This window comes from Chenopodium quinoa, unplaced genomic scaffold, assembly GCF_001683475.1.
Source record: "Chenopodium quinoa cultivar QQ74 unplaced genomic scaffold, ASM168347v1, whole genome shotgun sequence".
Taxonomy (NCBI): domain Eukaryota; kingdom Viridiplantae; phylum Streptophyta; class Magnoliopsida; order Caryophyllales; family Amaranthaceae; genus Chenopodium; species Chenopodium quinoa.
In genome coordinates, this window is record NW_018744537.1 from 3300208 (window position 1) to 3327649 (window position 27442).

At 34.5% G+C, this 27442-nt stretch overlaps 2 protein-coding genes, 1 long non-coding RNA gene and 1 other non-coding gene across 8 annotated transcripts; 3 read left to right on the forward strand and 1 right to left on the reverse strand.

The window, feature by feature from the left end:
* Window positions 1–891: 891 nt before the first annotated feature.
* LOC110698693 (cytochrome P450 734A1-like) lies at window positions 892–4862 on the forward strand. The gene is made up of 5 exons (XM_021876196.1): window positions 892–1237; window positions 2012–2235; window positions 2433–2674; window positions 2910–3342; window positions 4132–4862. The coding sequence occupies exons 1-5, from the start codon at window positions 937–939 to the stop codon at window positions 4555–4557; spliced, it is 1626 nt and encodes a 541-aa protein (XP_021731888.1). The 5' UTR covers window positions 892–936; the 3' UTR covers window positions 4558–4862.
* A 97-nt stretch (window positions 4863–4959) lies between these two features.
* LOC110698695 lies at window positions 4960–17062 on the reverse strand. Of its 5 annotated transcripts, none has more exons than XR_002506767.1 (6): window positions 16986–17062; window positions 9869–9936; window positions 9326–9375; window positions 6888–7036; window positions 6020–6130; window positions 4960–5569 (listed from the first exon to the last, which is right to left on the reverse strand). It is a non-coding gene; the product is annotated as an uncharacterized LOC110698695 (long non-coding RNA). The 5 variants fall into 5 exon arrangements; XR_002506766.1 differs by adding an exon at window positions 10254–11156 and having other exon boundaries at window positions 4960–6130; XR_002506768.1 differs by having other exon boundaries at window positions 4960–6108.
* A 64-nt stretch (window positions 17063–17126) lies between these two features.
* Window positions 17127–17198, forward strand: TRNAH-GUG. Its single transcript has one exon. It is a non-coding gene; the product is annotated as a tRNA-His (tRNA).
* A 1980-nt stretch (window positions 17199–19178) lies between these two features.
* Window positions 19179–26901, forward strand: LOC110698696 ((6-4)DNA photolyase-like). The gene is made up of 14 exons (XM_021876197.1): window positions 19179–19808; window positions 20746–20817; window positions 20978–21058; window positions 21337–21516; window positions 21609–21680; window positions 23049–23135; window positions 23280–23378; window positions 23453–23536; window positions 24237–24323; window positions 24451–24522; window positions 24639–24752; window positions 25170–25257; window positions 25337–25432; window positions 26424–26901. Exons 1-14 carry the CDS (start codon window positions 19407–19409, stop codon window positions 26609–26611), a joined length of 1722 nt encoding a protein of 573 aa, XP_021731889.1. The 5' UTR covers window positions 19179–19406; the 3' UTR covers window positions 26612–26901.
* The last annotated feature ends 541 nt before the right edge of the window (window positions 26902–27442 follow it).

Sequence of the window (27442 nt, forward strand, 5' to 3'; positions counted from 1 at the left end):
GGAAGTATATTTAAAAATTAAAGATTTGATTATATATTCCTTATTCTCTTCAATTAACCAGATACATGGTATTAAGGGGGATTTTTCTATGTGCTTGGCCACACCGTGTGGTTGGGATTACTTCAGTTCCTCAGTCAAGGGTTCGACAACTCGAGTAACTAACAAATAATCAAATTTAGTGTTGATAATGGTAATACATGAGAGTAGTAAATAACAATTATTGTTAAAAATATCTTTGTGAATTAATATCATATCTTTAATTATTGGAGGTTATATTTGATTATGAAATTAGATGGAGGAAGTATATTTAAAACTCATAAAATTAGGATAGCAACAAGAAAGAAAATTTAGATTACAAAATAATGTCATATCAATTAGTGAAGATATGAATAAGAAGCTACTACTCAAAAATTAAAAATTAAAAAAAAGGAATAAGAAGCTACATAAATGTTACAAAATAAGATCAAACAATAGTATTAAATAAAACGAAAAACGAAATCACGCCTGATTTTGTTATAAATTTCTAAAGATGAATATTGTTGGTATCAAAATCATTAATTATGTTATGTACAACTTTCTTCAGTCATTAAGGTGGAGAAATCTCATACGATGTGAATAATAATTAATTTAAAAATCGCCATATGGCAACCAAGTGTAAATTAAATTACTAACACGCAGCAAAAGAGATGTGCTGAATTTATGGAAAAATTTGCAATTATCAATAACCCCCCCACAAGACGATGGGGGTATTTTAGTCTTTTCATCAAAAATCTTTAACAAATAAAATAAATTACAAAAATTGCCCTCACAAGTTGACTCTAATGGCGGCCCGTTTAGCCTTCTCTATATAAAACAAACAGAAAAACATTTCTTCTTCCTACCTTCATTCTTTCTCTTCTCCACTTTCTCTCTCTACTTTCTCTCTCTAGGAAAAAAATGGATTTTGATCAAGAAGATGGTAAGAATATGATGATGAAGGGTATATGGGTAAATGTGGTAGTATTGGTAACAATAGCAATAGCAACAAAATTAGTGTTACAATTATGGTGGAGACCAAGAAAAGTTGCAAAGCATTATTCAAATCAAGGAATTAAAGGGCCTCCTTATAATATCTTCATTGGTAATATGAAAGAATTGGTGGAAATGATGCTCAAAGCTTCTTCACAACCTATGACTCTTTCTCATAATATTCTTCCTAGAGTCCTTCCTTTCTACCATCATTGGAAGAAACTTTATGGTAAGTAATTCCCGCTTTTTATTTCATAAATTTACGTTTCATACCAATAATTAGTAAGGTTGCATACATCTGAACCTCCTTACTTTTTGGCAAGCATCTGTATGTCTTGCTCGCCCTAAGCAAGAATTTTGTGTTTGTGTGTATGATCATGTTTTGCTTGTCATGTTTATGTCAAGTGGTGGCTAGGGAAGAAAACAAACCTTTCTTTTCTTTTGATTCAAAAGATGCCAAAAAATTGATTTTACTTCTGATTTGAAAGGTTGGGAGTGATCTGAAAATATGATGAAATTCTAAATATTATTGCATCCAACTTTTTTCTACAATTTCCTTTCTTTTTCACCTTGTTCCCATCTTTGCATACAAAAAAATTGTCCATTTTTCATACAATTTTTTTTTAATTAATTCTAAGCAATGCATATTGGGTTAAATTTTAAGGGTGTTTTAATTTAATTTGATTTTAAAAAAAATTCATGGATCATGTTTTGGAAGTACTACATAGGAACTGTTTTTGAGCTGTCTTCTTTCCACCCTCTCACTTTCATCATAAATTCATAATAACATTATTCTCTTTCTCTCTCCTCAATTCTTGTTTCCTAATTTCCTAACTAGTTTTTTTATCATCAAATATTCATGATCATGTAATAAATTTTCTCCTATGTTTTAAAACAACTTAATTAGAAAGTATTATTACAGTTCACATGATTAATGATAATTGCACCATAATTTCGTTTTAAGTCATGAAAATTAACCATTTTATTGAAAAAATTTCAACAGGTGCAACTTACCTTATATGGTTTGGACCGACCCCAAGACTAACCATAGCGGATCCGGGTCAAATAAGAGAGATTTTATCTACCAAAGCAGAATTCTACGAAAAATACGAGTCTCATCCTCTTGTAAAAAAACTTGAAGGTCATGGTCTCATATCTCTTAAAGGCGACGTATGGGCTCATCGTCGCAAGACCATTTCACCCATCTTCCATCTCGAAAACCTTAAAGTAAGTTACACTCTGGATTGTACAAGTGCTAATGTACGGAATATTTTTTAATTTAAAACGACTACGTTATTTATTTATCTTAGTAGTTGTAACAAGAAAGATATCATGTACACATGATATATCTATATATATTTACATTTATTACAACCCATAAAAATGTAATAAACTTATGGTTAAAAATGGTAAATGTTGAGCAGATGATGATACCCATAATGGGAAAGAGTGTGGCCCATATGTTGGACAAGTGGTCCTTGATTTCGAATTCGGGCAAGGTTGAACTGGAAGTCTCAGAATGGTTTCAAAATTTGACAGAAGAGGTTATTACAAGGACTATTTTCGGAGCTAGCTATGATGATGGCAAGAAGATCTACCAATTACAAGCTAAGCAAATCGTCTTCGCCGCCGAGTCCTTCCAAAAGGTCTTCTTCCCTGGCCAAAGGTATGTAAATTAAAAATGTTCGTTGTTGGTACTCGACAGTACTGCTGCTACTGCTGCTGGTGTATACACGTATATACATACAGTAGCAGCAGTACTGTAATGTACAAGACTGATATACTCCCAGCCAAGCACGCTTAATAATAACTATTTTTATTATTAATAATAATATAATATAGGAAGGGAATTGACGCGTTTTGTTGTTGTTGTTGCTGTTGTCCTTTTTATTTCGTCGCAGATTCCTGCCAACGAAGAGGAACAGAACGGTGTGGAAACTAGACAGGGAGATCGAGGCGTCATTAATGAAATTGATTAGTCAGAGGAAAGAGAGTCTATTAAGACGACAGGAGGAGGAAGAAGGAGTCGGAGTCGGAGTCGGAGACGGAGGAGAAGGAGAGGAATGTCATAGGGATTTATTGGAGATTTTAATAGAAGCAAGCATGAATAATAATGAAAACACAAGTGAAAAAAAGATAACAGATAATGATATAGTAGAAGAGTGTAAGAGTTTCTTTTTTGCTGGGAAACACACAACTTCAAATTTGTTAATATGGACAAGTATACTCTTAGCAATGCACCCTCAATGGCAGCAATTGGCACGTGAGGAAGTTATGAGGGTGTGTGGAGCACGTGATATCCCAACTAAAGATGATGTTTCAAATCTAAAGACGGTAAGTAGTGCTAATTTAAAGTGCTCTTCTTCCGACTAATTTTATTTGCTCTTTTTCTTTTTGTCCGCATGCATATTCTTGTCTAATTCCAGGAGGAATTAATAGTATAACCAATTTTCAATTTTAATTTTAAAAAAAAACTTTTAATTAAATAAAAGTACTTAAAACAAAATAAAAAGGACAGTCCTTAATTAGATAAGAGTACAATCTTATTAGTGCTTTGTCATTTGGTATTTTTGTCACCAAAAAATTTAAAAGTATAGTAATTTTATTTAGTAAAAGAGTATTTAAACTCTAATTTTTATACAAGTATTTTTTTCCACCTATAATATAATTAGTTTATTAAGATATTTATTTTGTGGATAGGTTGGATATTCCAAGTATATTTCTTAGCTTCGCGAAGCTGATGTTACAATTTTGATTTTATAAAGTACTTTGTATGTTATATTGTATGATATTGTTATTAAAAAAAGTCAATAGTTAAGGTGTGCCTTTTTTACAAAAAAATAAAATAAAATAAAATATAAATAAAAATGGCACACTTGATTTCTGCCTCTCACGATTATTCTTCAATGGCCATTGTCTTAAATTATTTTTAGTATGGCTTACATTTTAAGGAATTTAATTAGTTGGTGAATAATTAATTTATTTGACAAAAGAAAATTCTATTACGGTAAAATGTCAAATTTGGCAAGGAAATTTAGAATTCATGTGCATTTTGTGTTAATTATATCTTTAATTATTGTCTCTCAAAGTACAATTGAATAACATGTTTTCTTATTCATGCAGCTATCAATGATCATATCTGAAGTTTTAAGGCTCTATCCACCAGTAGTAGCAACAATTCGACGAGCCAAAACACAAGTAGACCTCGGAGATATTAACATTAAAGAAGAAACCGAGCTCTTAGTCCCAATATTATCCGTTCACCATGATACCACAATATGGGGCCCAGATGCATCGGAGTTCAACCCGTCCCGTTTCTCTCAAGGCGTGTCCCGGGCTGCCACCCACCCGACCGCCTTCATGCCATTCGGCCTTGGGGGGCGCCAGTGCATCGGGCAAAACCTAGCATTGTTACAAGCCAAATTAGCTATAGCCATGATCTTGCAAAAGTTCACATTTGAGATATCACCCAATTATAAGCATGCACCCACCGTTTTGATGCTCCTTTACCCTCAATTCGGAGCTCCGATTATATTTCGGAGCTTGTAGGATCCTAGATCCGACTCTAACCTACATATTTTATGTCCTACATACAGAGAAAACCCAACAAAATAACTTTTACTCCTTTTACTCCCTTTCTTTGATTTTCTTAATTCCTTTTTTTGGTTGTCTTGATGATTTGCTAACTTTTTTGCCAAAACACTAACCCTATGTGAAAATATTAGTTGTAGGACTGACTACTTTCTCTTTTTTAATTAGCTTCTTGTGTCACTCAATGTAATTAAGTATATATTTGTATACATTTGCTCCTGACTGACACCTTGTAATATATAACAAAATGTTTATGTTATGCACATCTTTGTTCCATTAGATGAGCACTTGGCACTTTTCATGCATATAAATTTAGAATATTTTAAAAAGTGTTCATATTTCATAAGTAATTATGGTGTGAGCGTTTAGGATAATGCAACACTTCAATCCAAGCGACGATGGAAGTAAGCCTTGAGGTAAAAAAAAAAGTTCAAAAGGATAGATACAGGTATCAAAATCAAATTTCATCTCCATCAGCGCACTTCAATGAGGTGCATGAAGAGCAAATAAGATAAACAAATTTGAACACAACTCTCAAAATCCATTTATTAAAAGGAAATGATATTTCCCCCAAAAAAATAGTAAAAATGTCAACGCTTATTATCATGGTGACATACATTAGAATGTCACAATAATACATCGCTGTCAAGGCAAAGGAATAATAGAATTGACAAATAATAATAATGTAGACAGTAGTACAGTAGTAGGAACTAGGAAGAAGCTGATATCAACAACGCGGAAAGCCTAACTGCACACAAAGGGGAACATCAGTAATGAGGACAGCTTATCATGCCAGATGATCAGATAAACTAATTTAAGCTTGTCATTAAAATTATTAACAAGATGCAATTAAATATAAGCACAGGAAAATTATTTGAGGGGGATGAAGGGGGTGTGTGGGTAGCGACTAATCATCATCAAATACTGTTTTCGGAACGCGACGTCGAAAACAACTCGGATGCTTCAAAACCTACAGGGAAAAAAATAGGTATTGACTTTACAATGAGCAAGGGGTTGCAAATTGGTGTCTTCAAAATGTATGCAAGGGGCATGAATCTTAGTAAAAGCATGAAACATTGGTATATAAATATTAATTTCATGAGAAAGAAAGTAGGTTTCACATTTTTATTGTTAGGATGGATGACAAAAGAGGAGGCACAGCTATTGTTATCTGATAATGTCTGAAAATATAGTAATATTAAGGAATTCAGTTAGTCAAAAGAGCACATGATGTCACATTATTCATATTTAAACTGATAATTTAAGTACTATTCAGGGAATTATCAACGTGAACCACAGACAAAATTTGGCAAGGTATTAAGAAAGATAATCCAGAAATAGAGGGTATCATCAGCAAAATGTTCTATCAACCACGCGTATGTGTACATAAGGATGTCATATATGTGGTGCAACCAATTACCTTTCAAGCTATTCCAGTAGACGTGATGCAACTACTGCATTGAATAGTAGTCTTCTGACTGCAAAGTATTTTAACTGATCATTGTATACCTGAAGAATTCCAGTGAAGATCCTGAATTGGGATTAATAAGAATCGGACTAAAGATCAGAGTCATATATTAAGTCGGGATACATGAGCATATAAGTGATTCGAGGACAACATGTAAGTTAATCAGAAAGTTGTAACACAAAGAAAGTAAAAAATACAAGTACTATGATTCCAAGGCATGACAATTATCAGTAACATTCAGTAATTGCCAGGTTTAGAATCAACATCAATAACAAACAGGAAAGAATTTCTTGAAAGATAAAATAACAATTTCGACATAAAGCATAAATAAACAAAAGGAATTACAGTAATCAATATGCATATATTGATAAATGAGCAGTAAATAAACAAAATGACACAGAGCACAATACAAAGGGGTAGGTTCAGCTAGTTAAACGAGACCCCAAAATTTGGAGCAAAAATTCCAGGGTTCCCATATTGTACAATTCAAGACAATGATCTGGAGCTTCAAAACAGCAAAGTGTTATTTGTCCCCCTTGCTTATTATTAGTTGGAACTACAGTATGTTAAGTATAATAATGCACTAGATAAGCACATATACCGATTTAACAGTGGAAATACCCATGGTGTATGCCGGAGAGTGGAGCTTTTAATACAACCATGCCATACTTAATTCGCTTAAGCCGATGAAGAGATAAAGCAAAGAAACAGTTACACTATAAAAGTATGGAGTTTCTTTCAAAAGCTGGAACACCTTTCCCTACTTTTAAAGCATTTTAATCATATATTACATCAAGCATGTAGATGAATAGATGATTACCTTCTAGCAAGGAGCAATCTGGAGCATACCGATGTGAACGCACAGTATTCTACATGTCTAAAATTGATCCGATTGAATATCGAGCTGAATTTTGAGATAGGGACATCATTTTCTAACTTGTAATCCAAAATTATCCAAACCTAAACAACCTGCAAATTCTTCAGTCAGCTAATATCAAATCATTGAATGCCATTGAGCTGAAGGGAAACATGACAAATTAACAACCAGAATTAGATGAAGACCTTTTTGGTCAGTACTTTAGGAGTAACCTGTTTGTAAAAGACAGAGAGTGTCACATATGTATGTTATAATCATTTGACTTGTAGTTAACGTGACTTTTAGACAGTTTTCTTTCTCATATTTGTCTTGAGGTGTTAACAATCACTAGAATGACATTAAGTCGATCAATGTTTCATTTTATAATTAATATAATTAATGACTCATTAATTAGCTTATCTTAAAGTGCATGTTCATATTGCATTCACAGTCACAAGTTTATATGTAGAAATTTGCATATATTCATAGCTGCAAAAATCATAACAACCTTGATAGGTCTTCTAAACAGACAGTAATTAAAAAGCAGGACCAACAGATTGCGCAAGCTAAAAGCCAAGATATAAAAAAAATTGGGTTATGAACAATTGAACATGATTTTTCAACCTCATTAACTGACCTACGAATTACCCAAACCCATACATTTACACCCCACATCCGACCTAAGCAATGAGTTTGCACTCTTTCTCTCTATATTGTATCCCATTTCCGTTGCTCGTAATAATGCGTTGCTAAGGACCACCCAGCAACTCTAACTGCAGTATACCAGTTTATATGGCCCTTGTACTGCAAACTACAGCCTAGAGCTGACTCAATATCCATACAGACCCATCAAAGGAGGTACTACCCAGTGAATCTGCAATCAACAAACATTACCCATTGAGACCAAATGGAGGAAGCTCAATATAAATGACTTCAATCATCCAGTTCTTCCATCTTTCTGTTTCCACAGTGAACTTAACATTACCTGGCAAGATAGCCAAATCTACCAACTATATGCCCTCATGGGACCACGAGGTTTCTTCTTTATTGATTATTCTATTGTCCTTCGAAGCTGTTAGAACTGATTACTAATTGATGGTCCCCAAAAGGCATGTGGCTAGGAGATCTACTCTCTGTCCTACTTGTAAAGAGATTGTGAAATTTTTATACATTTAATGAAATAGAAGCATCATGCCTAATTAGCTCCTAATACCTACTTATTTAATTTCTTAACCCAAATCCTAGCTTCATACATCTTTATCTTAACACCTAGCCTACAATGGTCTACCATTTTTAAGGATGTAATAATGAACGTCGATTAAGCAAGAAACGTGCATCTTCTGAACTTTCTGTATCACTGAGACACTGTATGAGTGACCATTAAGTTATCATTAACAATTACTGGTAAGTGGTAATAGTATATGCCTGTTTGCTTCTGCTGTTTAGTTACATGTCTTTATAAAAAAAAGGCAAACATCTCTGTAGCCTTGATCTACACAGCTAATAAAGAATCAAGTAAACTACATATTCGGGAGAAAAAAGTTACTGAGTAGTGTTAAAAACAGTTGCTGCTATACTAAAGAGGCACTATCAAAGACATCAACCTATGACAAATCTACACAAGCCATCAACGTTGAAGTGTGTCAAAAAAAAAATTCAGCAGTATCTTCTTAGTTCTTATCCCTTTGTTTGCCAATATCTTTTCAGATGATTTAACATTAAATGTCATGCAACCTAAGCTAAAACATCAACCAAGATCTTAGCATATGCCAGCTTTCAGCTGGATTCCAAACGCCAAAGCACTATCCTAATCTTCTAACCAAAGCACCTTCTTATTCTTCTGACATGACAGTAGGTATACTCATGCAATGAACTTGGCAAAGTAAACATTAACATCATCCAATTTAAATAATTTCCTTTCAACCACAAATCACTTCTACGAAACCCAACTAATAGCATTTAGAAGTTATTTGTTTCCTTTATCTTCTTACATTGGTAACTGCTCAATCTATTATTGCCTCACATTCGTGTTTAGCATCATGTTATTCATGTATGAAACTCTGCATTTTAAATTCACTCTATTTAACTAGCCCACCAAATCCATCACCAACAGTTTATATAAAAGGCATCAACTCATCAGGGATCCTTTAACCTGTTGTACTTTAGTTATTAGTACTGGGACAGTAGATGGCTTCTAATATATAATCTGTTTGAAATCTTGTTCCACCAGTCCCTCTGCCGAATCCCAAATCAAACGTCTCAATACAACTGACATTCCTAAAAAGACAAAAGCCTAAAACTTGCTTTTGAGTTTTCCTTTGAGTATTTGTGCAGGAAATAAGATGTTTAACCGAGTCCACCAAAAACACGCATACATTAAATGTTAGGAACAGGAATGTAACCTCTTATGTTACTTGAAAGCCCAGAAGCAAACAAACACTTCTTGTGGCTCCTGCAAAAACAAAAGAGATCATATTGTTAAAAAACAATTAAAAGACAAAACAGCCCTTGATTTAAAAAAAAAAAAAAAAATTCAAAATATCGTACATTCATCTCGGAGCTATCCAGCTCACCAGCTCATTTACCAAATTGGACACATCCACAAATCCCTAGTAAATCCCTTAAATCCATGGCTATAGATGACCTTTCCGCTTAAATCTTAATACTTTAAGAAACATTGTCTCCTTTGGTAACCTATGGCCAAAGCAATTTAACTGGCTTTGTCTAACCTTAATTTAAGCCACTTTGTCGGGCTTTTCTAATTCTCTTCCTATGATTGGCTGTCACCTGTTTTTTAATCTGTATAGCAGCACCAATCTCAGAGGGGCTGGTAGTAGCTGCTAATTTATTCCAAAATGAATTATCTTTTCTATAAAATAAAAAATAAGACTTTGGATTTTTATCAGTGAACTAATGCATAAGAAACCTTAGTGCTTGAAACTTACTTCCATTAAGATCACAGCATTGTACAAGATGTTTCCATGTCAATATCACCATGATTAGCTGTAAACAACTGAAAAAAACATTAGACTATTAAAAAAAGCATAATTAACTAGTTACAAATATACAATAAAAAAATGCATGATCTCTGCACGTACGCGTGGCCAAGCATATGATATTACTCATATTGGTTAAAAAATTATATATAGGGGTATCTCCTTTAGACCCAATCATTACAGTATAATACCAAACATGAACAAGCAAAGCATTATGAACTCCAGTGCAGAGCAGCAAATATTGGAACAGCAGCAACAGTTCTAACAGACATTTCAACTACCAACCAGAACAAATATAATTGTTTAAACAAACTTAGAATTAATATAGTAATACCTTAACAGGTCCCCAAGTCTTCTTTTATAAACAAATGTGCCAATACTTTTTTGCTTCACCCAGGATTGTCATGTTATCTGATAATACTATACAATAATTTGCCCAAAAGTTTTCTAAGAGAGTGTCAAAACTCAACTAAACAACAAGAAAATATCCTATATGGCTTCTTGATCTTGAAATCAGATGCACATTTCATTTGTCGTCTTCTTTGCTTGCCAGTTGCTAGCAATTTAAAGGGAATCTCTCTCTCATGTGACCAATGCCATATTTCTATCTGATAAATGGGTGTTATCACATGGTTCACCAACGCCATAACCCCCGTCACATAATTACTCAGTGTGCGACATAATATTTGCTACTCATTCTACTTCGGAGCTATTTGATGAAGGTGAGATGCTTCATACAAGAAAACACTCCAATTAATAAGAGGATTGGGAGAATATTAGTCAAATTCATATTTACAATTTAACACCAAACCAAACAATCCCAGATATCAAACATCCTAGGCAATGACTCATGATTCTGCAACCAGAAGCATAAGCATAAAATTCTTCATCTCATCCCCAGAGTTGAAGCTGTTGAAAAGTATAACAGGCAATTGAAGCTGTTGAAAAGTGATGAACTTGTTTGCCCACAAAGTTATGTAAAACAAAATTGGTGCAGCCCAATACGAAAATAGTTTAGTTTGGTTCACAAAGACATACGAAGTTTAAAGGATCTATGCCGTGCCTAAATCAAAGCTAGAAAATCTTCCGGTTCCTAGTGTCAGAAGAATTTACTGCCTAAACATATACACGTCATAACTAGATATGTTCCTCATAATTGGGTTAGAAAGCTCCAGATGACGTCTCTTTACTCATTTATAACATACATCTGAATTTCGGTAGACTTAGCATAGGGTTCCTGTAAAATTGCATCAGAATCAGTTACGCCTTTGGGAATTTGGGTACAGGTGCAGCAACTACATAGAGAAAAGATAGAAGGCCAATGAAAGACTGGAAAATGATAGCACAGATCATTAACATGAAAGAATATTAACCAGAGTTGCAAAAACAGAAACCATGTAGCAATACAAATAAATTTCCAGTACTCATGCATTCATTTTGAAAACATGCTTTCTTAAGTTATTTCTACTTCCTTCTCCCAAGGTGTCCCCAATTCCTTAATTTTCTTTGTACTTGTAATCCATTTCCTGACTCAACAAGAACAATAACAAGGGATAAGGCTTTTAGGTTTAGGCACCTCATGCCAGAGAATTCATAAAAACAAACTTCTGTGAGTACTAAGGCTGGTTTAAACCTTTGGGTTCATTGGCACTCTTGAGCATTATTTCTCAATCTTCACCAAAACGAACACAGCCAGCAAGCATAAAACTAGAGTAGAGACTAGGAAAAGACAAGAATTCACCTTATAAGAAAGACTCTTTCTATAAATAGGACCAAAAATCAATTGATTACATTGGAACGTACATAAAATTATGAGGAATTGAATATTGGAGCATACCACTGTAACCAACATTCTACATGAAATTAAGAATTTGGTTCAGTGGATAAAGGCTTAAAGCTCGGCCAACACCCAGAGAATAAGCTCAAACAGCTTTATTATACAGCTAAATGGCATAATTAACTTCCTTCACCAAACATTTTTATGCCCACTGAAAACCCAGAGGCAACATGCAGGCAGATAAAATCAGGGCATTCACTCAACTCTGAAAATCACATTCATAGTTTAATACCTTCACATTATTTATCCAGTCTATAATACAGAGTCAAGGACCAACAGCTTCCCTACAATTCTAAACAGGCCGGCTAACTCAACATACATAGGCTAGGTTCATTTCTACTTCCTGTGAGTCATTCACACAAACTCTTAGATGCAAGATCTGCATCCCTACTATTGCCCTTGCTTTAAAAATAAATAAATGTCATTGTTAATGGAACTTATTCCAAATACTTTTAAGAAAGCATGCTGAATATAAGACAAGTTACTGTTCACTAGCTCAGCAAACAAATGAGAAAACTCTTTTGGCCCCTCAGCATCAATCAAGATGAATAAGCCTATTGGGATGCCTAAAACGGCAACTTACCAAAACTTATCTACAAATAAAGCATTTCCTTTTTGGCCACAAGCAAATAGCCCACAAAAGTTTCAAAACATATAGATAAAGACTAAAAGATCCTGACTTCATTATGAAAGCAAAAATGTAACTATATGCATGCACTTTATAAATCCTAATCAACTATTCAATACAAAACAGGAAGCTGAAAGTCAATCATTCTTTATATATAGTAGCAAAACCCTCTTCTGAGGTAACTATTGCTCTAAGCCTGGCCCATATCTTTTTTCATTTGAAGAAAACGTCACTATTGAAATTGTCTTATTAACTGATCTAAGCTGTCTCACCGTTAGGAAAAAAAAATGAATAGAAAAGTTCTCATTAACAATTGAGCACGACAGGCTATCCATTGAGGGATGTTTATGATAGTTTATCTTAAAATAATAAGCCTCTTGGCTCTTTCAAACAATTCATGGTGCAGTTACAGCTTATAGCAGTTAATAAAAGAATAACGTCATACATATTCGAGATAAAATAAGTGTATAACGTTGTATAAAATAAGTTTATAAAATAAGTGTATCCATATTCAAACAATACACGTGAATAAGTTGTTGTTAAGATATAAGTGTATAACGCCATACATTCTTGAGATAAAATAAGTTCCTTGATCAACAAATGTTTAAGAAACATATCTTAAAAACTTCATCTCCAATAACCAGCCATATATGACTTGGGTAGAGCGAGTTAGGAGCAATATGAAAGAATTGGGCGTACAGGAACACATAGCAGTATAGCACTAGATAGAAGGGCATGGAGGGAGAGTATCTTGGTTGACAGCTATAAAATTTTGGTTCATGTAGCCAACTCTATCATTGAGCTTATAGCTCTGATAATGTTGTAGTTGTCACCCCCATGGTAAGCTTATAAAGTAAAATAGACATCATACATATCCCTTCAAAATAAACGTAAGCTAGAATGCTAGATATTATGGGAATATCTGCTTCGAGCCTAATCAACAAAAATCACTCAGAAAAGTAGGAATCCAGTTAGCATCATCATACTATCTCTTCAAATATTGTGACTAAAATAATTTGACAAGTCCTGCTTCATGTTTCTCAGATTTTGAAAATACAAAAGCAATAAAGATTAGCGATCTCTAGCTTGATCTCCATAGTTCCTGAACCATCAAAAAAGTCTGAACCCCATGAGAAAATAAGATTAGAGTATAGACAACAGGTCATGAGCCACATTCTAACCTAAATAACATTTGTTATCAGATATCCTCTAACTGCTCACTTGCTCAGAAATTAAAATCTTTAGTTATCCCAATTTATAAAAAATAAAAAATAAAAAGTCCCTTCCTCTAATTGAAATCATTGAAATGTCAGCTTGTCAGGTACAAGAAGCAGCTCTGTCTAAAATTAGACTTCTTCATTGCAATCAACAGAAGACAATGTTTTTGTGGGATTGTGTAAGCCTGTAATGCATTGGGCATAGAAGAAGGGTGCAACTGGGATATTTATTATGATTCAGTTGGAGGTAGCTTGAGCAACAAGAAGAGGGGAGTTAGTCCATCAATAGATGAGTTTCTCTTTTTTTTTTGGGGGGGGGGGGGGTGGGGGCGTATAATGAATATTGATCAGAAGGTTTTTTTTTTTTTTTGCTTATTCTTAGTGTGAGCATGGCAGCCAATTAAGCTGGGATTGTATGCTCTATTTTTTTTATTTCGTATTTAAGTTCATCAAATACAATCCTTCTCCAAATCTCTTGTTTTCCTGTGTATCCAATCTATAACAGGTTGTCAAATAAAAAAAACTTCTTCAATGCGATCACGAAAATATTTATATCCATAATGCATTTACATAAACAACAAAGCAGCAAAATTAGCCATCCTTGGCAGTCAGTATATCCATAAATCAACAGCACGATAGACAGGCTATGTCGGACACTCCTGAATCCTGATACATAAACTCTAGATCCCACAGTCTACAGTCCTAAAAGTGTAGTTACTAAAATGACACACACGTAAAGACTCCTTCCTTCCAAAGATAGAGAATCCAGTACACTACTACACCCACAAACTCTCAGTAACAGGTTAGCATGACCTAATGCCGTATACCTAGAGAACCTACAGTCACACCATCAATCAATATTCAACACACTCTGAAAAAAACACCCTCTTTTTGGCATAAAGTCAATGCAAAGAGCTAGGATCAGCCAGGCAGAAATAGACCTTTAAGCAAGCAAACTGCATGAGACAAAAACTGCAACTATAATGAGGGATTGGAACTGTTACTTAGCTTCATATTCACTAAAGATTCAGTTATCTCTTTCTTTTCAAGCATAATAACAACCTCAATCGATAGCCATTCAGCTCTATACCTCCAATTATGTAGCACAGAGAAACTTAGAACCTCAACTCACAGAGTCATAGTCCTGGAAAGAAAGCCACCATCAGCAACAGAGTTTTTCATATACCTGATTTCCATGCCTTTTTAAGCCCTTTTCACAGCCTGATAATGTTATTATTTAAGATGAGTGTAAATTCAGATTTGAACAGCACACCCCCTCCCCCTCATGCAAAATCATAAGTTACATTGGTATTGTGGTGGGACATCTCTGAAATCAGCATTCCTCACCATTCAAAATATAGGGAGAAAAAGAGAGAATTAAATATAAACAATGGAATGACATGTAAATTCATCAGTGAAAGAATGTTGATTTTGTTAGAGCGGTCACAGTAAATGTTAGGTCTTAAATCTCCAGCAAACTCTGAGTTCTAAACTAATTTCTAACATTCCTCTTCTGATTGGCTATAGCTCCATAAGTGCACAGTTAATGGGTTAAAGATTAACAACTGAGTAGTAACTAGTAAGGCTTAGGTTGTTACACTGTACACATAGAATGTTCCTGATGCAACAACCAAGACAAATGTCCTGAAACATGTTGATCATCAAACATCACAATTTCACAAAACAATTCCTACTATGACAAAATCATAACAAGCTCACAAGTGCCTGAACTGTAATGAGAGGATGTGCATTCTTAACTTACTAGGAATGCTCATTCTTCCAGGGGAAATTGAATAAAAGCTTAATCTAACCCATTCTCCATAATTGTAATTTAGTTGCTTCTCATTCCAGAGTGAAGCAACTATGCAAGTACCATGTATCAAAAGCAAACCAAAAAAAAGGGTACACTAAATGCATATAATCATTAATCAATAATCATAGACATAGCATTCACAAATTTGTAATATCCAGACGATGCAAAGTACATAGCTTCATATTCATGTGACAATAATTGCCTTATATAATAAAGTTGCAAACAAACCAACTCGAGATTCATTATATTCAATGATTTGATTAGCGCCTCACTACTGTCTCTAAAAAATTGATTTTTAAAACTCTAAATTTGCCAGTGTAACCTTCTCCTTTGTCTTTATTAAGTACCATCCTTGCCCAACAACAGCCAATCAACTTTCTCCTTGTAAGATAGCCATGCGCCCAAACTACCTCTTTTGCACAAAACATATAATGTAGTTTACCAATTTGTGTGTAAGAGTTATAAATACAAGCATGAGCCAATATCAGAAGTCTTAATTGATCATTATTATAAACGAACACATCATTACGGTTGCAAGGTGCAGCCTATGACAAAGTGACACCTAAACAAAATTTCCTCTAACATCCGGGTACCACTTCCTAAGCTTTCCTATTTTCTATGGTAGGAACTAGGAAGTGATTGGCCATTGTCCTAGAGGTTAAAGCAAATCAGTGTAATCACTAAACATCAAAGGGGAGGAAGGATTGATAAAGAGGAATGCTCCTGCCATTGCATCATATACATTCTGCCACAAAAATACATAACTTCATCACTCGAACCTTCATTCCACTTAAACTTCTCTCTCTCCTCCCCCCCCCCCCCACCCCGTTTCACAAATTGTAATCAACACATTCCATTTTACCGGTACCAAAAAAGAACTCGAAACTTCCATCCTCCCAGTTTACACACTTCCAATTCATCACTCTATAATTAAACATCAATTTCAATATTTCACTCTATATTTAACCATCAATCAACATACCTATTTCGAGTGCGAATAGCATTTCGGGATGGAAGGATATATAAGCTTCTTTTCCTTACAAAATCATTTCGGGATGGAAGGATATATAAGCTTCTTTTCCTTACAAAATCCACACAAATGACAGAAAATCTTTAAACTCTACACTTCTTTAGGTTTACAAATCCACAAAAACTTCTAATTTCTAAACAATTTCCCGGACCGAACGAATCATAATTCTTTACAAACTTCGTATCCTTAATACTCTCCCTCACACTAAATCAAAACTAAAATTCGATCATATTAATATTCAGCATATTTATTAAGAATCAAATTAATCAAATTTAAACAGACATCGACAGGGTCTAATAACTAATCCTCAATTTCATTTAACAATGCAGCTACATATAGTAAATTAGTAATAGCAGTAAAATCAAAATTAATTTTAAGCAACTAAATTACAATTACGGAATACAAAATGTTATAGATATAGAATCAAATTAGGGCAAATTATGATTATGACTTGAACACCATAAAATTGAAATGCAGACAATTAAAATAATCGAAAATCGACAAGATTTAATTAAAATAAACAAGGAGAATCGTAGCGTACCTAAGCATTTTGATCACCGATCGTTTGTCAGTTGATTCTTCTAAAATTTCTGGAATTTCTCATCGGTCGAATTAAAATCCTTGGTAAAATACGTACTTTGTTTCCTACAATTATAATTTATATTGATTATTAAATAAAGAAGTGGCTGTAGTTTAGTGGTTAGAATTCCACGTTGTGGCCGTGGAGACCTGGGCTCGAATCCCAGCAGCCACATTGAATTTTTTTGGAATTAACATGGAAATTTTTACTTCCCACGAAACATCAAAGAAATTCCTATGAATTTCATTTGGGAAATCATTTCCAATGAAATACAACTTTTTACGGGAATTTATTTCCCTTGTCGACCAAACGAATCCTTAATTTCAGGCATTCACTTTTCAAAAATAAGTCAGACATAAAAAAAAAAAAATGGACCTAAGGAGGGGTGTTATAACAGGGTGGGGTACAGAGCATAAAATAGTGCTTTTAGCCTCAATGAAATGAAGGATTAAACAAAAGGGCAAAAAAAATAAACGAGGGTATGTTCTACTAACATTGTCCTAATGACTTGGAGGGATCCATCTTGACCGTACTTTCATTGGATCACATATACATAACAATTGCTTGAACTTGAAGCAATTGCAGAGTTGAACATAGGACTAGTCAATTTTTTGCCAAAATAGATCATTGTGATTAAATATAAGTATAAGGTTTTCAAAGGTGCTAAAGTGTCTCTAAATTTCTAGTTAATGGAAAACTTCATATTAAAATCAATTATTTAATTTGTAATCTCTAACCCCTTATCGTCCCTTCTCCGAAAGCTAACTATGCTATTAGAGTTGTTTGGATGCCTCCACCCCTGGTATTTTTAAGCTCAATTTTGATGGCGCGATTATAAATAATTTCATTGTGGCAAGAGTTGTGATCAAAATTCAGCTAAAGCTTGCTATCTCCTATCAAACATCTCCTTTAGACTTCACTTCCCCTTGTATGGTATGTATAATACTTGTAATGTGGTTGGTTGAAAGCAACCGAGCATTCAACACGGTTGTAGAACGTAATGACTTAATAATTATTACTTCATACAATTTTGCAGGGCCAATATCAAAACTATATGGAAGATTCAGTTACTTATGGATGATATTCAACAACTAATTAATCACTTTATGTTACTCCAATCTTATTTATTGAACAACAAATCGATCTACAAGTTGTATTGGATCTCACGATCACCTCCCTTAAAATAATGCATAGCACATTCTATCATTATTACTTGAGGTAGTCCCCATTTATCTCCAAGATAAACGAAACTAGGAAATCGGATGGCAACTATGTAATAAAAACGAAGTTCTAATGTGTCAGCCTAATAAAATAATGTAAAGAAAGAAAAGGTAAGTTAAAAGGTACATAACGTTTGACTTCAACATTAGAAACAATTGCTTAACCATGGTTACTAGTTTATCTTTGCCATAAACCATTGGGACGTTAGGAGAGAGAAAATGAGTGAATACGAGCTATGGAGAAGATGAATACCAATAACACAATCAGAACAAAAAAAAAAAAAAACGACTTGTCACTATGAATTTAAATAACAACCACTTAGAACATTTATCCACTCGTTATGAAGGCAAGGTCGTTTCAGTGTGAAGCCATGGAGGAGTTCGAAGAGGAAGAAGATGACACCATTCCCTCTTATCTTCACCTTTCCACTCCGAAATCCATCACGGCCACCATCATCAAAGAGCTCGTGTTCCATTGCCAACAATTCCGCCATGAAGTAACTCCATGATGCCGCTTCGCGACTGTAGACCGGTCAGGCGAACAAATAGAAACCCTAGTAGCAAAGTGTGTAAAGTAGGGCCATATTAACCCTTTAGGGAAAACATCACCTTAACGCTGCTTCGCGGCTAAATCGAACAACAATTACGCCATTTTGCTGAATCCTTCAAACACTTGGGGAATTAGGTACTTTCCCGGCTCGCATCCACGACACCAAAGTGGGCAACACCTCCCATTTAGTAAATATTTTGCAGACGTTATTGAGGAAGGTGAAACGTGTCTCGCACGTGGTTGAAGTCAGGTTAGTTTTGTTAAGCAAGATTAACAGTCAATGGACGGAAGAGTCACGCTACGTTTCAGTAATTGCTGAATTGCCCAATATACCCACTCATTAAATGCGCGACTTTACGTTTTCACCCTAAAAAAACTGCTAAAGATAATCGAGGAGATAAATATGAAATTTCTCTTATTATTTCGACAAATTATGTTATACTTGTAGAGTTGTAATTCATGTCTAGGCTAGTGATAATGAGTGGCACGACGTGGTGCATCCCCAAACCAACCATACAACCTCCTCACAAATGCACATTAGCCCAAACCCCAAACCAAATGTAACCATAATCTCTCTCCTTGTCAAAGGCGCCAAATTTAATAACTTCCCAAATGCGCCTTCCCCTTTCTCTCTCCTCAAACCACCTCTTCTTCCTCTCTCCCAAATTCAAACCCCCATTTTCAATAACTTCCTCAATTCTTCCAAAAATGGCGGATTCGGGTAATTCTTCTTTAATCTGGTTCAGAAAAGGGCTCCGAATTCACGACAACCCGGCTTTAGAACATGCTGCTAATGGGTCGGATTTTGTGTACCCGGTTTTCGTGATTGACCCGCATTATATGGAGCCTGACCCGGATGCTTTCTCACCCGGTTCGTCTAGGGCTGGGGTGAACCGGATTAAGTTTTTGCTTGAGAGTTTGGTGGACTTGGATTGTAATCTTAAGAAGATTGGGTCTAGGTTGTTGGTTTTTAAGGGTGAACCTGGTGATGTATTGACTCATTGCTTAAAACAGGTATATTTATTAATTGTGAATCATTATATGGTTGCACTTGTTACTTGTTTGTTATAGGGATAAGGTTGCTTATATCCAATCAAGGGTACGGAGTATTTTTATAGTTCTCCGTAAAAAATAAGGAAGAAAAGAACATTTGGTGACCGGAACTCCTAGTACATCAGGTACAAGTTACGGAGTGTTGTTGGTTTTGTACTTTTAGACTTTTAGTAGTGTAGTATTATTAAAATTTTAGTACTTCCTTTGTTTTTAATTACTTGCTTTATTTTGTTATGTGCGGAATTTTAGGAGAAATTAGGGAAGTAATAAAATATAGAGGTAATGGGATTGATGGAAAGATAAAATGTTGCAAAAAAAACAAAAGTAGTTGAGAGAATTGAAGGAGAGAGAATCTATATAAAACGGAGGGAGTTTATACTAAAACATTTTAAAAGGGGTTTGTTTGGAGGGAAAAGATGAACATTGGTTTAATCAGTTGGTTACTAGCCAATTTTAAATCATTTGCACTTTCTTTGGTTTACGTTTAGACTTTTGCACTAAAAATTGAATATTGAACATTCCTTATAAGGAATTGTGACTGTATGTATGTTCAAGTTTCGAAAAAAGTAAATGTAAATTTGGTGATTTGATTAGTATATCTGATTCGTTTGCAAGATAGTGTATAGGACTTCGTACATAAATGGACCTATAAAGCTATTTTATAATGTTTTTGTGCTAGTTTTTACTCTGTATTGAGTTTGTTTTGTATGTATTTCTGCTCGTGCAAAATGAATAGTTTGGAAACATGGTTGAAGTTGTACATTGGTCTTATGTAATGAAGCATAATCGAAGATTTGCATTGATCTCACACGATTATGATCATGTGTGTTCTTTTTTTTTTTTTTTTTTTTTTTTTTTTTTTTTTTTTTTTCTCTTTTTCTTTGTGGCTTTTATGCAGTGGAACATAAAGAAGCTTTGCTTTGAGTATGATACTGATCCATATTATCAAGATTTGAGTGCTAGAGTCGAGGTAATGTTGTGTTGAGGTTGTTTCTTTCTCCATTCCATATTGCTAGGAACTCGCTACATCTCCCCTACTGTCGTCTGCATTGGACAATCTGTTTCTATGTTTTGCATTTTGTTGTGTTCAGCTAATTGTTCTTCTAATTACTGGAAGTTGATATTCACAGAAGTATGCATCTCAAGAAGGAATCGAAGTTTTCTCTCCTGTGAGTCATACGCTGTTTGATCCTAGAGCGGTTATAGCTAAGGTAATCTAGACCCTCTTTTGACTCTGATGAACTGCTTAATATTGGAGCATGTGCTGTAAATGTTGTTGCAAGGAAGATGCTTTCTGATATTGTAATTCTGTTTTCAAAAGTTGAAACAAAAGTTGAACAAAGATATATGGAATAATGCACATTTTGGACAATTATTTTGAACAAAGATATATGAAGAATAATAATGCAAATTTTAAGCTCAATTCATTTGAACAATTATTTTGGCTAATACTTTAAATTGGTTTTCTGTTTACATCACGTTTTAACAGAACGGGGGCAAGCCACCTCTTACATACCAGTCATTTCTGAAGGTTGCTGGTCAACCCACTTGGGCTTCTTCTCCAGTTTCAACTGGACCATCATCAATTCCTCCTCCTGGGGATATAGGTGATTTGCAAATTTCAAATGTTCCGACAATGGAAGAACTTGGCTATCTAGATGTTGGACAGGTATGAAATCTGACACTGCCAACTATTTAAGGGCTTTTGGTTTATAAAATTTTGTTTCACATATTTGCTAAAAATTTAAATTAGTTTTGCAGCATGAATTTTCTCCATTTAAAGGTGGTGAATTTGAAGCACTGAAGCGGTTGAAGCAATCACTTGATGATAAGGTATGAATGTATGATGCTACCATTTGTAATAATTTTGTAGAGTGGAGTTCAGTTGCTTTCTTTTGATGTGTGCCTTCCTTGGGTGGATGGTTCCGATTAATCCTTATTTCTGCAGCCTTGGAGTTTATCTCTGAGAGTCTCATACTCTCAATTGAACTAATGTCAATGGTCTTCTCAACATTCCTTTCGTTTGAGAATATACTAAAACTAGCATAAATATTGACTAAGCAAAAAAAAAAAAAAAAAGAAAAGAAAAAAATAATTGGGGTTGCAGAATTTGCATTTTGCATTTATTATGTCCTGCCTCGCAACCTTCACTATTGAATGGACAAAACAGGAAAATTTCACTTCCTCACTGTAATTCAAGGGTTTGAGGACATGTTTTCTAGAGAATCTAGACTATGCTTTAAACAATACTATACTAAAACTAGCATAACTATTGACTAAGCAAAAAAAAAAAAAAAAAAAAAATAAAAAAATAAAAAAATTGGGGTTGCAGAATTTGCATTTTGCATTTATTATGTCCTGCCAGGCAGCCTTCACTATTTGAATGGACAAAACAGGAAAATTTCACTTCCTCATTGTAATTCAAGGGTTTGAGAACATGTTTTCTATAGAATCTAGACTATGCTTTAAACAATACTTTAAACATCTTATCTTGTTAATTTTTACTAGAAATTAGAGTGTGCTTGTTGTAGTAATATAAGTCTGCACTTTTAAGTTTTGTAATGTGAATTTTAATTAATTCAATTTGTATAGCAGTTGTACAAATGATGATAATGACTGATGAGGTAACATAGTGGTTGATGCCATTGTATGACTCTGAAAAACTTAATCTTAAATCTGCTACATATTGGTAGTTGGTACATTTTTTTGTATAATACCATGAGAGATTGTTTTGATGTAAAAATATGAGGTTTAGTCAATTGACTTGAAGTAATAGTTTGTGTATAAGAAATTAATCTGGAATTAGAATTTTTCTCTCAACTGCTGTTATATGCAACCTCTCCGCAGATCTAGAAAGTAGAAACATCTAGTTTCCTATTATAATTATCTGAAATCTCAACCCACTGCCCTGTGATTTTTCCTGACAACATGGTGCTTTTGTCACAAAGATATCTTCGAATGAAATAGTATATTTCTCTTGAGCAACCCTAAATTTGCAGCTTTGACGTACTTGATTTCAAATAGAGTCAGTTGACTGCTGTTTTAGTGTTTCTTATATTTGTTTGTTTTTCCCCCTGTCATGATTGACTTGGAATGCCTGTACAGTTTCTAGCTGCCTTTCCTGCAGTTGTGAATAGTTTTTTGGATTAAATGTAATTATTTTGCTTTCCAAAGTTTTACTTTGTCTTTCCATTGCTGCAGGCGTGGGTGGCAAAGTTTGAGAAGCCAAAAGGGAATCCCTCTTCCTTTCTTAAGCCCGCAACTACTGTTCTGTCACCATATTTGAAAGTAAGTGGTGAACTAGGAGTTGCATAAACCTTTTTTCATTTGTGTTTGTTAGTTGTGGTGGGCAAGTCTGAAAGATTGGGTAAGACTCCAAAGTCTAAACTCTACAAGCACTTCTAACATTTCTCTATATTTTATCTTGTGCAGTTTGGCTGTATATCTTCCAGGTACTTTTACCAATGTATTCAAGAAGTATATAAGAGTGTCAAGCAACATACATCCCCACCTGTTTCTCTTCTTGGACAGGTCAGTTTCTGAATTTGTGGCTAAAATTGCTTTCAATTTTATTACTCTTGTAAAACGTAGTTCAAAATCTACAGTTGTTGTGGCGGGACTTTTTCTATACAGCATCTTTTGGCACTCCCAATATTGATCGGATGAAGGGTAACCCGATTTGTAAGCAGGTATGTTACATGGTGCATCTTATATTAATTGCTTTCTTTGGCTGGTTGCCTTTCTATATTCAGTGCCCGCATCTTAGACTGAGTAATACAAAGTAACAGCTTTTTTTCTTATGAGTAGTTATGCCATACTTTCTCACGAAAGACTTCAACATTTCAGTAACATTATTTTTTTGGGAATCACGAACTTGAATATAAAGCATGGTCATACTTTTTCCTCAGTATGTATCAGTTTCTTGCTCTATCACATTCTGTTACTTCCCCTTACTTTGTAACCATTTCTATTTGGGGGTCAGGGGGTTGCTTTAGCATTTTTTAACAGACATATTTTGTCTACCCTCCCCTTCTATCTATCACAGCCTTCTTGGCATATCTCGTTTATTTTAGTAACAGTCGTTGGCTGCATAGGTTGATTTGAAGATTAGTAGCATACTTAAATTACTCGGACTTGTTTAGCTATCAGTAATGAAGAATTTATCTGTAACTATTATTCTTTCTTATACCTGCTATGAGAAACTTAAAATTAATGTACTTGGTCTTGTTACTATGAAATTTTCCAATGGTAAGTGGTCCCAATGATGTTTTCGTCTTTACTTTTATTGCTCAGATTGAATCTCTCCTGGATTTATCTGTTATACTCTCATGCAATCAAGTTTGCATCTTTGCTTAGTGATGAAAGAACTTATTCTGCTTCATGACATAGATCCCTTGGAATGAAGATAGTGAGCTGCTTGCTGCTTGGAGAGATGGAAGGACTGGGTATCCTTGGATTGATGCCATCATGATACAGGCAATTATCTTATTTTTATCTTCTTTTGGGACTTAATACAGGCTGCATTTTTGATGTTGATGTACGTACTCTTTAAAGAGTCTATGTGCCTTGCTTTCATAACCTTTTTTTTGTCAATGTCCTGCAGCTTCATAAATGGGGTTGGATGCACCATCTTGCACGGCATTGTGTTGCATGCTTCCTTACCCGTGGTGATTTGGTGGGACTTGAAAGCTTTAATTTCTTCCCCCCCCCCCCCCCTTTTTTTTTTCCTTTTTCGTTTCTGTATATTAAACATTCAAATTGGACTTTCTAATTAATACTTTCTACTAACAGTTTATCCACTGGGAGAAAGGTCGTGATGTATTTGAGAGGTTATTGATTGATTCAGATTGGTCAATTAACAATGGAAATTGGCTCTGGCTTTCTTGTTCCTCATTTTTCTATGAGGTATGCTCAATATTTATATGTTGAATAATGTAGTCACAGATTTTATCAAGTTTCAGCATTGAATATTAAAAGACGTTTTGAGCTTCATTTGGGCAAATATAGATGAGTGGCTATGGATGCAAATTTGTAGGATAGGCTTTTTTGCTCCTTTAATTGCATTGAAGCTTGTTTAATTGCTTAATGTTATTGAATGAGTGTAGGATCTTTTCTGTTATAGTGTGCAAAATGGTGAAAGTTTTCTCTTATCAATTAGATATTTTGGATAAAGTATTCTATGCTGCAGACACCATCACAAATTCTCGTTCACTTATAACTCAAGGATTCCTTGTTATAAATATCATGGTTATGCTGCTTTTATTTAGGGTACGAAGTATGTGACTTTGAGACTAATCATTATGTCTTGTTTTCTCTGAACAGTATCACAGGATTTACTCACCAATTTCATTCGGAAAGAAACATGACCCCAATGGCGATTTTATCAGGCATTTTCTTCCTGTATTGAAAGGTTTGTTGAGTTTATTAAGATCGCCTGAGATTTTCTATTTTTCAGAACATAATGAATGGTGAGTCTTTTCAATGATCAGATATGCCAAAACAGTACATTTATGAACCATGGACAGCTCCCAAGAGCCTCCAAGTGAAGGCTAAATGCATAATTGGGAAAGATTATCCAAGTCCTGGTAAGTGAACTGACGTTGTTCTCCTCAAGATATTCATAAATTTGACAAAATTCATTTACTCTTTTTCTTCTGAGTTGGTTCAACCGTTCAATTAAAGAGTCAGTTTACCCAGAAGTCAAGTTAGCATTTCCTTTGAGCAAGCATTTTTTGAATTTTTAGTATGCAATTTTCGCTGTTCATACACAGAAATTGCCAGGGATCTTGAGAAGTTTTTTCTGGCTTATGGCATAGGAGCACATGATATGCTCTCACTTTATCTGTATCAGTATTAGTGGATTTTATAGTGAATGTATTGCCCTAAATTTGACTGTAAAGCAAAGTAAGAAGTTAATATCTACAGTAAAAATATGAAGAATTTCCCCCCCCCCCCCCCCCCTCAAATACGAAAAACATTGCTTCATGATTTTCTTTTGAAAGGACAGTCGTTTAGACTATAGTATCATTTTCTAGTTCAACTGTCCTGTCTTTTGGAATATAGTACCCAGATCGAATCTCAAGTTGTGTCAAGTATGTCAGATTGACAATAATTTTGATTTTGAAACAGTTTTGGATCATGGAAATAGTCAAATAGGTAAGATTTAGCAAATGTGATTGGCATTATGATGAAAAATAATGTGGGCAATGTTAAATGTGAATGGATGGCCATTGAGGAGGTTATGATAAGAGTGGCATTAAGATGTCCATTTGTATATTCCTGGTAATTGGAATATATTATATTTATGGACAGTTTTAGTGAATGTTTCTAAAAGTATAGTCCCCTCCACCTTCCCCTAATGATGAAAGCGTACATGGCAGATTTGAGATGTGTTCAGCTTCTTCCCTTATTTTTAGTTCTTGTTCTTGGGAGCATGAAAAAATTTTTATCTGCTTTGTTTGCCTGTTACCATTCTAGCTTTCATGGACCGTCATATCCATAAGTGAAACCTTTTTTATTATGTCTTCCTTGAATACAATTCTCTAGTGGCTTAAATTTCTGCCCTTTTCCTACCAGTGGTTTCCCATGATTCTGCAAGCAAAGAATGCAAACGGAAGTTGGCTGAAGCATATGCATTGAACCGTCAGTCAAATGGTTCTGTCAGTGAAGATGATTTAGGCAAGTTGAGACGAAAATTAGAGGAAGATCAGCAGACACAGAAACCTGCTGCTAAAAAGCAAAAGCAGAAGTTAATTACGGATTAACAATAGTATCTTGATCCGTAGCTAGGCTGATGATCTTGATTAGTCTAGTAGTGCATATTTATTCTAACATCAAGTGAAAGTTTGTAGGAAATTATGTTATATGTAGGTCTTTCTTTTAATATACTCCGTAAATGTAAGTATTAAACCAGTTCCCATTCCTATGTAGGACTTTTAGAAGGTCAAAGACGATATAACATTTATTACGAAGTACTACATAAGGTTAATTTATACTCGTAACTTAGAACCATTAAACATGTAATATTTACTATGGAGTGCTACATAAGGTTAATTTACAACTCGAATAACCCCCCCCCCCCCCTTCTCTCTCTCATACTCCTAAGTGTTTTTATGTACTTTGGTTGACACCAACTTTTGTTTGCTTTGGTACCCTAATGAATCCAGTAACCTCAATAATTCTTGTTGGCAAATGGAGTTAGTATGTTTACCAAAAACTCTTTCTTTTAGAGGAATTTCATTCTTGGTCATTTGTAGAAAGATTCCCCGTCACTCACATGGTGCAATTTGCTACTTAATCCTCTTAAAACATCTATAACCACTTCAATCACAACTGGTATAACTTCCATAATCAAAATGGATAGTTCATTTAATCACTATATCTTTTGGTTACAAATTCACAATATTGATAATTTTTTTTTCAGAATATCAACTTGACAACTCGGATTGTACCATTGTATGAGCTTGTTGATGGAGGAGGAAAACTAAAAGTGATACCTATTATTCCCTCCGTTTCTAAATACTTGCAACACTTGTCTTTTTAATCGTTTTTACATACTTAGGATACTTCCTAACTTAGGATGAGATCACTTTATT